The 12,009-nt window shown below is 59.6% G+C and overlaps 1 protein-coding gene across 3 annotated transcripts in view; it reads left to right on the forward strand.

Moving 5' to 3' along the window:
- The window catches only part of SLC6A6 (solute carrier family 6 member 6), a 75,723-nt gene that overhangs the window by 47,849 nt on the left and 15,865 nt on the right, over positions 1–12,009 (forward strand). For all 3 annotated transcript variants that reach the window (XM_074344265.1, XM_074344266.1, XM_045515374.2), the window contains 4 exons: positions 2,069–2,201; positions 8,750–8,884; positions 10,073–10,176; positions 10,303–10,427. In XM_074344265.1, coding sequence (XP_074200366.1) covers positions 2,069–2,201; positions 8,750–8,884; positions 10,073–10,176; positions 10,303–10,427 — 497 coding nt within the window. The remainder of the gene's footprint in view (positions 1–2,068; positions 2,202–8,749; positions 8,885–10,072; positions 10,177–10,302; positions 10,428–12,009) is intronic.

Below are 12,009 nucleotides of genomic sequence, written 5' to 3' on the forward strand. Positions count from 1 at the left end.
GTGCCAGGCATTGCTCTGGGTCCACCAGTGGTCGAGACAGACATAAGCCCTGTCTCCATGGAGCTGACATTCTAGTAGGACAGACAGACATTAAACAGATGATGCGGATAACACTGTAACATAAAAGCAACGATAAGCGATGAAAAATAGGAGTGTGACCAGGGATGGTCTTTACATCGGTGGCCAGGGAAGGCTGCCCTGGGGAAGTGGCATTCGAACGGAGACCTGAGGGAGCCCCATGTGTTGAGTGGTCGAGGGAACAGCCAGTTCCGCTGTCCTGGGGCAGAAGCACGCTGGACCTATTCAGGGAACACACCAGAAGCCAGTGTGGCTTCAGCCGCTTCCTTCAGGCGGAAGTGAAGGGGCCGCTTGTGTGCGTGGAGCTTGTCCTGGTGCGGCTCGCCTGTGCCTGTGGTCCCGGCCTCGTTGTTAATAGGGCTACCTTGCTGTTTACAATGTCTGGGTCTGAATGATGGAGTATTTGGTCACCGTATTCAGGGAGGTGAAAAGGAGTGGGCAGGTGGGTGGGAGCCATCGGGGGATGTGGAGCAGAGGTGGGGCAGGACCTAGCTGGGGTATTGCCAGATTCTCTCTTGATAAGAGACTGGGGGTTGAGAGTAGAGGCAGGAAGGCCAGTGAGGAGGCTGCTGAAACAGCCCTGGGGAGCAATGGGGGCCCGGAGAGGGGTGGTGGCAGTGTGGGGGGTGTGGCCAGATTTGGGGTGACTTGTGTAGCCTCCGGGGGAGGTTAGGAGGCAGTGGTGAGGGGCATTGCCCCATGGCAGCCCCTCCAGGGCACAGCACTCTGCAGTTCCCTGAGCAGTCCCAGCTGGGGATGGCCTGGGGGCGGGCACTGTTGTTTGTGTTTTACAGAAGAGAAAACTGAGGTGCAGGGTTACATTTCCCTCTGGCCTCTCCTGCTCAAGGCTGTGGCCCTTCAACAGGGAGCTGACTCTTTAGAAGGAACCACCTTCTCCCGGGGGAACATGGACTCCTGTCTCCTGTGACTTCAGAGGCAGTGACCCCTGAGGGCCGGTGGGCAGGGCTGATGTCCCTGTGCTCGGTGTGACTGCCCTCGGTCACTGCCTCGTTAGTCGGAGCCCTGGGACTGTGGGAACGGTTTTGGGGCATTAAGTTTAAGTTTCACGGTCTCGGCCGCCAGCACTCTGTGGGGCCCCACCAGGCTTCAGAAGGTGTCTGCCCGTCGGGGCGTGTCTGAGTTGGGGCTGCGTCAGTCTCCCCCGGTCAGCAAAGCCTGTGGACTCCGAGCCCCTGGCCCTGCCGTGTGCTCCTGGGCAGGGCTGGCGGTGCCTTGTGCTGATTATCCTTTGAACCGTCCACGTACCTCTTCCTGAGCCGGGCAGGGAGAAGGGGAGGAAGCGACCCTGCTCGGTGCCTGGAGTGGCCCTGGGGTCCCAGCACCACGGCAGTAACAACCGCTGGCTGTGTCCAGGCGCAGTAGTTGGTACTTCGTGTGGGTTTTCTCCTGAGGACCATCCCTGTCAAGAGGTGGGTGGCTGTTCTACAAACTCTCTGCCCTGTTGAGGCTTACGTTGTAGTGAGATCCAGATAAGGAACGGGGAGTGTAAAATAAAAGAGTGATAGGGCAGAGAATGTTGGGGGAGGGTAGATTCCCATTTTATAGATGAGGAGACTGGGATTGGGTGGTTGGGTAACTAACCCCAAGTCAGTGATGGTGGAGCCCAGATTGAACCCAGTGTTTGGCCCACAGTGTGCACTGAGGAAGAGTCTGCTGAAAATCAACCACACAGGAATCAGTGCCCATTTCACAGATGAGGAAACTGAGGCTCAGAGGTTTACTGTACTTGCCCGAGGCCTGGCTGGGTAGAGTCCAGGTTCGCCTGACTCAGGAGTCCGAACCCGCCCCTTGTTGGCATCCCCATGCCGCTGTGACGTGGGGGTTAACTGTGCTCCGAGGCCACTGGCGTTCCATGGCTTGAAGAGGTGAGGCGAGCTGTGCACGTGCAGCACCGCAGCCCGAGACCGGAGCCCCGGCTCTCCCTCCCGGGGCCAGGCCCCGGCTGACCTGCGGTTCTGTTTGCTTGAAGGCGGAAAGTGCTGAGCCTGTCTTCTGGAATTAATGAACTGGGTGCTCTGAAGTGGGAACTCGCGCTCTGCCTGCTCCTCGTCTGGCTGGTCTGCTTCTTCTGCATCTGGAAGGGCGTCAAGTCCACAGGGAAGGTGAGTTGTGCTTCTGTCCCGCCCCCACCCCCGCAAGCCTTCCTGCTCAAAACTGGTGCTGAGAAACCAGTCCCCCCGGAGAACACAGAGCCCTGGTTTCCGCCCTTCGCCCATGCCATGGCGTAGATACTCCCACCGTGTCCGATTTCAAGTCCTTGGAGGTTTAACAGCCAGCTCAAACAGTTCCTGAAAATTGAGCGGTCCTCCTTCTCGGGGCTGCCGCGCTCCCGCACGGCCCTGGTGCCCGTGTCAGGGAGCTGGCACAGCGCAGATGGGAGCAGATAGCAAACTGGTGTCGGCGATGCCGCTGTAAGTTAGCTGATGTCTGTGCCGTTAATGACCGGCTGTTCACACGGACCTTTGCCGTATCCGCATCCCCTGGGAGCCTGTTAGAAATGCAGGCCGGTGGGCCAGCCCCAGACCTACGGAACCAGAAACTACATTTGAACCATGTCCCTCCGTAATCCAAACGCACACTGAGGTTTGAGAAGCACTGACTGGGACTTTCGCTGCTCAGTCAGATTAACTGAACCAGCTTACGTTTCCGCTGGTGACTAAGATGCTAGTTCTCTGGGCAGGCTTTCGCGGATGGCAGTCGTCCCCTCACAACCAAGATGTTAGTTGTTAACCGAAGTGTCAACCGTGACTGAAATCGGCTGCTGGTTAATAGGTTACACGATGGCCAGGATGTTAGCTGTTAACAGAGGCCGTAGCTGATAATTAAAATGTTAGCTCGTGGTTCAGGCTTTAGGTTTAGCTGCTGGATTGTCGGCAATGAAAACATTAGCCTGTAGCGACGCTGTTACCTGTCAACAGGGCAGAGCAGTTACCTGACAACCAAGATCCTGGCGGGTGCCATGCTCGTTCCCATAACAAAGTCCCTGCAGAGGCTTCTGGTGGGTTCAGGCGTGAGCCCGACCCCAGGGCAGTAACTCAGCCACAGCACAGAGACTGGGTGATGTGCCTGTGCGTGCCCCCCCGCCCCGCCGTCCCCCCACCCTCCGTCGTTCGCATCTCAACAGAGAGGAAATCTCTTAAACGTCCAAACGCCTCCAGAGGTCAAGAGTCACTTCAGGTGGCGTTTGAGGTTCAGCCACGGGCAGTGGGTGAGGTCGCCTGGAAAATGGGGCCTTTGCTGCACCAGGACTTGGAATAAAGGACCAGGTCCTCCCCGGATGAGGAGACCCGTAGGCAGTCACGGGTCTGAACAGATCCTGGCAGCTACTCAGGCACCTGCCACGCGAGATCTGGGTCCCGGGTTGCCGAGGCAGCCTGCGCCCCCACCCCCTCTGCCTGTTTCTCTGGGCAGGGCCACCCATGACCCTAAAACCCAATCTGGAAAGGAAGCAGGCCAGGCTTCAGAAATCCGGACAGGCACACCCCCTGCTGACCTGGCCTGCCTGGACAGGCAGGAAGAGGGGACGCCGGTGACTCAGCACTCCTGTGTCCACCTGTGTCATCCCGTTTCCTCCTCCACCTTGTGTGCAAGCCGTTTCCATTACACCCTCTCTTCAGACGGTGAGGGGACCGAGCTGGGAGAGGTTAAGGGACTTGTCCAAGGTCACCCCCTCCTCCCGAGCCTCAGTCTCCCCATCCAGAAAATGGGTGAGGCTTGAAACGAGGTGTTTGAAGCACCCAGCAACAGGCTTGTGCAGACTGGCAGTAAGCGCCAATTGCGGCTTCACGCTGCCTCCGGGTCCCCAGGTGGAGGCCAGTCTGTCGGGAAGTTCTCTGGACCCTGGGCCAGAGCAGTGATGTGGACGTGCTCACTTACGCACTCGTAATTCGAGCCACCTGGTGCTGAGGAATGGGGCCCCGGGACGTGCAGGGCTCCACAAACAGACAGAAATCCCTGCTGCTCAGGAGCGGACAAGCCCGCTGGTTGTAACAAGGTGACGTGTAAACTGTACAGGAGTCAGAGAGTGACAAGCACGATGCGGAGAACACTGTGGAGGGGAGGAGACCAGGAGTGCGGGGTGCAGTTTCACACTGCGTGGCCGGGGAGCACTCGCCCAGAAGCAGAAGCTGAAGGACGTGAGGGGTGAGCCGTGGGCCTGTCTGGGGAGAGAACGGCCAGTGCAGAGGCCCCAAGGTGTGTCTGCCCAGACCCCTGGAGAGCCCCCCGTCTGATGGAGGAGGCTGACGTCCTCCAGGATCAGTGAGCAACGCTTGAAACACAAGCAGGGGCAGGAGGACAGAATCCAAGTGAAGAGGAGAGGGAGCCGGGCCGCACCTGTGGCGGGGTGACGACGTGACTTGCTGGAGGCCCCCCTGCGCACCCCCAGACAGGGTCCAGGCCCCCAGGGGCGGGCGTGGTTCCCAGAACAATAGCAGGTCCCAGGCCAGCCCAGAGAAGCCAAGACAAACACAGTTCGGCCCAGTGGCCTTCCTCGAGCTCGACGGCCGGCCTGCCTGCCTGCCCACCCGCCACCAGCCGCGACTTCCAGCCCTGGCCACAGACCAGGTTCACGGCTGCCGTGGGGGCTGGGTCCGCAGCCAGCGGGATGGCCTCGTCTTGGCCATGGCCTTGCTCCAGTGGCTGACCCTGGTCCAGCAAGGGGTGGATGGAGGGAGCAGCTGGGCCTGGGAGGCTCAGGACCCAAGTTCAAGTTGCTTTGCCTCTCTGAGTCTGTTTCCTTTTTTGTAATACTCAGCCTTCCAAGGGTCTGAAACTTGGCCCAGAATGTGCTGTGGCTTAATTCATTCAACAGATCGTGGTGGTGACAAGGATCGCACTCCTTGGCACGTGTGTGCCAGGCACCGTTCTCAGCGCTGATTACCAACTCATGTAATTTCCTGGTGTCTGAAGTGTGTGCGGCTATTAGTACATTTTACAGATGGGGAAATGGAGGTCCAGAGAGGTTAATTAACTTGTCCACGGTCACACAGCTTGTCAGTGGCCGAGCTAGGATTGGAACCTGGGCAGCCCAGCTCCCGACTTCGGTGCCCTGCCTCCTTCCACCTCCCAGTCATCACCTGCTCTCTGCCCTCAGCCCTGCGCTGGCCTGACTGTGTGTCCCTGCTCTCCCAGCACGGGAGGTCCAGAAAGTGCAGCCCAGTGGACCCAGAGCAGAGGACGGTCCCAGATGTGAGCACAGGTTGACCTCTCTGTTGCCAGCCTCCAGGGCAGCTCTTCCGTCCAGGGCTTAGAGATAAGCAGAGGTGGCAGACCTGGTTTGGGATCTCAGCTCTGCCCCCAGAGTCTGCATGACCGTGTGTGAGTCCCTTTCCCGCTCTGAGCCTTGGTTTCCCCTTGTGTGAAATGAGTCAGCCGTGCCCCCTCTCCGCCTGACACACAGGGTGCGGTGAGGACCCTCGGGACCTGCCCAGTCGCTGAGCACAGACCTGGGGCCTCACGTCTCTGGGATGAGTGGCCCATGGTGCCCAGGCCTTCTCCCCAAAGGAAGCTCAGGGCAGCAGGAGACCGGCCTGTCTCCCTCGGGCCTGGCCTGCCACCCTCTTCCCACCGTCCCTAGGGAGTGAGGAAGCGTCGTCCTTGCAAGTTTCCAGGGCAATTAGGCCTCAGGGCTTTTGGGTCGAGGGCTCAGAGGAGCCACGGAGGTTTGCCAGCAAGAGTGGAAAAAACCATGTCCCGTGGCAAAGCCTGCTGGGCCCCTGCCAGAGGCCCACTGGCGGCGGCTGGCACCAGCCTCTCCCATGAGGGTCCCCGGGGAGTGACAGAGATGTTGAGAGAACGGCTCTCAGGAGCTTGTCCTCAGCGGCAAATTCTGCAAAACAAGCGTGTCTTTCCAAAGAGGAGGCGCGGTGGCGTGACGAGGGGGGGGTGTCCTGGGTTCGGGGAAGACCAGCAGGGACATACAGACCCTGGGACCCTGAGGCCAGCCGGCCGGGATCCAGCCCCTCCTCTGCCACCTACCAGCCCCGGGACCCCGGGCAGCTGACGTCCCCTCTCCGGGCCCCCGTTTCCTCCCCTAGAAGATGCAGGTGGTAATAGTCCCACTTGTTCAAGTCGTGAGGGCAGGTTGACATGCACAGGGCTCTTAGTGCCACTTAAGTGCTCGTGAAACAAATTAAATACGTGGAAGCGAGGGAAGCCACCCCCACCCCGGGAGGGGTCCTGTGTCCCTGACACAAAGCCTCTGGCCACAGCCGGGCCGCCCAGCCCAGGGGGGCCCGGCGGCTTTGAAGTGGCGCCCTCCGCCCCGCCTGCTGTCAGCAGCCATTGTCCTCCCGGGGCCGGGGGTGGGGGCTGGCGGCCTGTCCTGTCCTGTCCACAGGAAGGGAGGAGCGGCCGGCTGGTCTTCATTCTTCTGTCACCCCTTCTGTGGCTTCCTGACCCACCCCACCCTCCACGTCTGCCTCTGGTCCTTGGGGCATGGGGGGTTCCCTGTCTCAGGAGAAGATAATCAGGGTGGCTGGGGAAACTGAGGCCTGGGGGAGAGGGGTGTCCAGAGAGGGGGCTGCCGAGGCGGGAGGAGGGCCAGCCCTTTCGGCCTGGGGTGCCCACCGCTAGGGTGAGTAGAGAAGCTGAGGCCAAGCCGCCACCCTGGGAGGGGGCAGAAGCAGATACGAACCCCAGTCTGGGCGACCCTCTGGGCCATGCCACCTCTCCCACTGGAGCAGCCAAGCTGGCAGCTAGGGAAGCGAAGCCCAGAGCGGGGCAGCAGCTTGCCCAAGGCCTCACAGCAGGCCTGCCGCTGAGCCTGAGTTCTGGTCTGAGCCCTAGGCCCCTGGGCGGCCCAGCCCCCCCCTCTGGCCTTCTGGAGGATTGAATGAAACTCCAGATGTTTAGGGCTTTTTCCTGCTGTGCTGTCACTGGAGGGGGCTCAAGGGCGCGTCCCTGCTCTGCCGCTTGAGCGCTGTGTGACCAGTGGGCAGGAGATGACTCTCTGGTCCTCAGTTTCCTTGCCTTCAAGATGGGGATGGTAATAAAGCCTAGCTCCAAGGGTTAGGGCAGGACCAGGGCAGAGTGGGCAGCTCCAGGTACACAGTGAGCGCTCAGCAAGTGCTGGCTGGCGGCGCTGACAGGGCAGCGGGGCCGGCGGCGCTGAGGGCTTCCTTCCTGCCCTTTTCCAAAGCCCCCTTCTGGGTGCTGCTGCTCAAAGGAATGGCGGCTGCCAGAGAACTGTGCCCCATCGAGACTCCTGTGCCAGCTAGGTGAGGACCATGCCCTGTCACCATCCGTTGGTGCCCATTACCTGCCTGGGTCCCAGAAGTGCCCTGCAGTGTCCTGGCCCTGCCCCTCCCCCACACCACGGGCACCTTCATCCTGCCCTCTGGACCTCAGTTTCCTCACCTGTGAGATGGGCACGTTAGCCGTGCAGCGATTCCTCCCTGGCCCCCGGCCCTCAAGGCCTTCAGGAGTCTGTGAGCTAGTCCTGGCATTACCTCTGGTCGCCGTGGACATCCAGCGTGTCCTGCGCCACCTTAGCCCTCCCTCCGGCAGCAGGGCGGCCAGCGCACCGATCTGGAGGTGTTGTGAGGCTGAAGTGGGCTGGTGCCCGAGGAGGCAGGGCTCAGCCAGCGCCCTGCTGGAAGTACCAGGGTTTCACTGTCCATTCAGCCAGGCACCTTTGAGCTCCTCCTGGGCACGAACCCTGCCTGGAAACGTCTGTTGAAGACAAAGGTGGGAAAATCCATCCATGAACTGAGGCCACAGGATGTTTGGAGGCCGGTGCTTTTAGGACGGGGGAGGTGGAGGAAAGTAGGGCAGGGCCCTTGGGGATGGAAAGGCCTGGCCCCAGCCTTTCTGGGCCCCACCTTGCACTGACCTGGACCTGCCTGGGACGTGCTGTGCGAACCAGGGGTGGCCGTGGGCCTCCCGCAGCCCCAAGGAGGTAGACGGCTTCCCATCCTGGCTGAGGGGTTTCAGAGGCCTCATTTCCTCTCCAGAAGTTCCCATGTGTTTCCTGCACAATCATGTTGCCAACCACAGGCCCCATTTCTTGAGCGTCTAAGTGCTGGGCTCTGTTTTAATGGTGTTCCGAGCATCATTCCATTGAATCCTCGCCTCACCACTTAATGAGGGCCTTCTGTTACCCTTATCTCCATTTTATACATGAGACAACAGGTCCAGAGAGGTTACGCATCATGCCCAAGATCACACAGCACGTGAGGGAACAGAGCAGGGATTTGAACCCACACTTACTTGATTCTGAACCACGAGTCGTACTGGCAGTTGCAATGTAAGCTGATACACACCAAGTGCTGACGGCCCACCTCTGGGCTCCTCCTTTTGCCTTCACACTTGATAGCATTTTCCTCTACCCACTAGAATGTCAGTTCCATGAGGGCAGGGATTTGTTCTCTGTTTGGTCCACCACTGTATTTCCAGGGCCTAGTAAATGTTTGCAGGATTTTTCAATTAACTGAAACTCAGTAAATATGTGAGGTAGGTAGTTGCATTATACCCAGGTTATAGGTGAGGCACCCGAGGCCCAGAGAGGGTCAGCCATCTGCCCAAGGTCACCCAGCAGGAGAAATGCCAAGCTCGGTTTCAGAACTGCCGCCCTGGAGAGGATGACGTGCGAGTCTAACAGCAGCAGGCGATGCCGCGGGCCCCCCTGAGCCTCTCTTGTCCCTCGCAGGTCGTCTACTTCACCGCCACCTTCCCGTTCGCTATGCTGCTGGTGCTGCTGGTGCGCGGACTGACACTGCCCGGCGCGGGTGAGGGCATCAAGTTCTACCTGTACCCCGACATTAGCCGCCTCGAGGACCCACAGGTACTGCGGGCCAGCCCGGCCTCCCTCCCTCCCAGGGCGGGGCGCGGGGGGAGTGGGCTGCGGCCCAGCGCCCATGGTTCTCGGCGCACAGATCCGGCCGGGCCAGCAGCACCAGGCCCTTTTCCGCTGGGCCGTGGCAGGTGCTTCACTGTGCTCGTGGGCCGTGCCGGCTGCGTGTCATTCCGTGTAGAGGACTCCTGAGGCCGGCCAATTATAGAGGCTTCTTTAGGCAGCACCAAGCCAGGTAAGGAGACAAGTCTTCATGAGCCGGCCTCCTCCTCTGCCCGCAGTGGCCTTGAGGGCTGCGTCATGGGGATGGGAGAGTCGGCCCAAGAGAGCTGCGGGCTTCCTTGTCTGCAGCCAGAATTCAGAGCTGGTGGCCTCTTGGAAGGTGGAGGGGCGATACTGAACGTCCGCCTTGAGGCACTCAGCCATGTGACCACAAGGGGTTGGAAAAATCCTTGGAGATTTTATTGGCCCATCTGGGGAGCTTTGTCCTCAGCCTTCAGGTTGCCCCCAAGGGTCTGTGCTGCTTCGGGTCTCCTCCCCGCTGTCCTCTCGCCCTGGGTCGCAGGTAGGTGGGAGGGGCTTGGCCATCATCAGAGGACAGCTGTGAAGGCAGCTCTGTGGCTGTCAGGACCTTCTTGATGAAGGTTCTGGAAAACAGCTTTGCCTGCAGAATCCATTCGGGAATTCCTCCTCCTTCCACCCCAGGGTTCCCCGGACAATAACACTTAGGTAATGATAGCAGCCTTGACCTACAGACTACCGTGTGTCTGGCACTGGGCTAAATCTTAACTCTTTAAACCTACAAAATAGTGCTGTAGAGTAGGGCAGTGGAGCCCATTTTACAGATGTGAAAACTGAGGCTCTAGAAGTCATAAATTTTTTGCCCATCATCATTCCATAGTTGGAATCCAGATCCATCTGCTCCAAAAGCTCAGCCTCTTAACCCTGATGCTGAGTGACTGGGGGGGTTTCTTAGACTTCTGGGGTTCCTTGCAGCTCAGCATTGTCTTGAAAGGCGCCATGGATTCCAGCCCAGATGCTCCAATTGCAACGAGAAACTGCACACTTTGAGGCGCAGTCCTCAGGGCCCCAGGGGCCAGGGGCCCGCACCCCCTCCTCCAGGCAGCCGGCCCTAACACCTGCCTCTCTCCTTGCCGCCCCCTCCCCCGCACCCCACAGGTCTGGATCGACGCTGGGACCCAAATATTCTTTTCCTATGCCATCTGCCTGGGGGCCATGACCTCGCTGGGGAGCTACAACAAGTACAAGTACAACTCGTACAGGCAAGTGTCGCGCCGGCGGGCCTGGCGGGCCTTAGGAAGGATGATGTTTAAAGAGAAGAGAGAAGTAGGGAGCGTGGCTTCCTCGTGCTGTGAATTAACTTGCTCCCTGACATATGTGTAACATAGGGACTGTATGCTGCTGGGATGCCTGAACAGTGGTACCAGTTTTGTGTCTGGCTTCGCAATTTTTTCCATCCTGGGCTTCATGGCACAAGAGCAAGGGGTGGACATTGCTGATGTGGCTGAGTCAGGTATGGTGGTATCGGTGGCAGTGGTGGTGGGCACTGCCACCTAGTGTGTAAGATGAGTACTGCAGGCATGAAGCCAGACCCCCAGGGGGCTTGGGGGGGGGGACGAGCCTGGTTTCCGAAATGGACCCCCCCCACCAAGATGTCCCCCAAGTATCAAAGAGTAAAAAAGCTAAATTTTAAACACTTTCATTGCAATTTGGCCACGGGGCGGCAGAAACATGGGGGGGTTTCGTTAAGTCAGGGAACATTTAGCTACTTCCACGTGGTATTTCCCCTCCTCGTCCTTCCCCAGCAGACTCCTGGTTTCAGCAACAGAAACCACTTTCCTAAATTAGGCCCAATTCAGCCACCAGTCGGCATCCATCACCGCCTTCTCAGCTTCCATTTCTGTATTTTGCACTTTGCTCCCAGCACGCCCCGCTAAGCGAACCCATGCGTCCATTCCACAGAGGTGGCTGGTTTGCTGAGCCTCTGCCCTGTGTGTATTGTCGGGGCGCCATCACCCCCCACCTCAGGGTGTGGGCCCCGTTGGCGGGGTGCTCCCCACAAGACACCTACAAGTGGAGAGTCTTAGAATCGCAGGGTCTGCAAAGCCTGGGGTCTTAAGCTGGGATCCTGAGACTCCAGCAAGAGGGTGCTAGAACCTGGGAATTGTGAGGTCCTCAGTAGCTAGAATCCCAGAGCCCCAGGAGCCAGGTGCCCTGGTTTAGGAAGTACCCCTGGGCACTGCCAGGCCTGGGCCTGCAGCTCTGAAGCTGCAGGGCCTTCGATGTGGGAGTGGGACCCTTGCGTTCCCAGGACCCTCGAGGTCCGCCTTTCCGGCTTCTCTGCCCTCCTCCCATCCTGCCCAGGTCCCTTGGAGGGTGGTCCTTGTTTCATAGCCTGGCCTCCTGACTTGTCACGGCCTCTCTGGGGCCACTAGGAGGCAGGTGAGGGCTCTGGGCTGCAGCTCCTCCCTGGCCCAGAGGACAGCGCGGGGCCCTAACCCCAGGGACCACAGACCAGGATCAAGCACAGCCTGAATCCCCACTTGGCGTTGCCCTAGCCCTTGTTGGAAACAATGGTCAGCGTCCTAGCTCCTCAGCCAGAGAACCCTAGTGTCGGCGGGTCGGGGGAGCCTCCACATCGTGCATTCAGATGTCGGCTCCACAAATGAAGCCAATGGCTTAACAGCAAGGGCCTTGCATGGGGCTGGTCAGGGCCAGGGCTGGGGTCGCCTGGGCAGGGCACACACCACGTGCTGGACAGGCCCCTTGACATGAGGGTGTCCCCCACCCCCAGCCTCCCCACTGAGCCCTGGACACATGTGATAGCCCCTGGCCCTTCCCGTGTGAGATGACATCTGGGTTCGTCTGACTCTCAGAGCCCCAGACCCCGCTTCCCTCCTTACTTGGAGAAGATGCTCGCTGCCCCGCCCCAACCTCCTGCCCCTACTGCTGCAGGACAAGCTTGGCCAGGCTGTGCCTCGGCCCCACGCATCTCTCCACTGCCCCCGATCCCAAGGCACACCTTCAGATGCAGTTTTCCTTCTCTGAGAGCCCCAAAAGGCAGGCCAGAGACCGAGGACACAGAACGTAATTCC

Source organism: Camelus bactrianus, chromosome 17 (genome assembly GCF_048773025.1).
Source record: "Camelus bactrianus isolate YW-2024 breed Bactrian camel chromosome 17, ASM4877302v1, whole genome shotgun sequence".
Lineage (NCBI taxonomy): Eukaryota > Metazoa > Chordata > Mammalia > Artiodactyla > Camelidae > Camelus > Camelus bactrianus.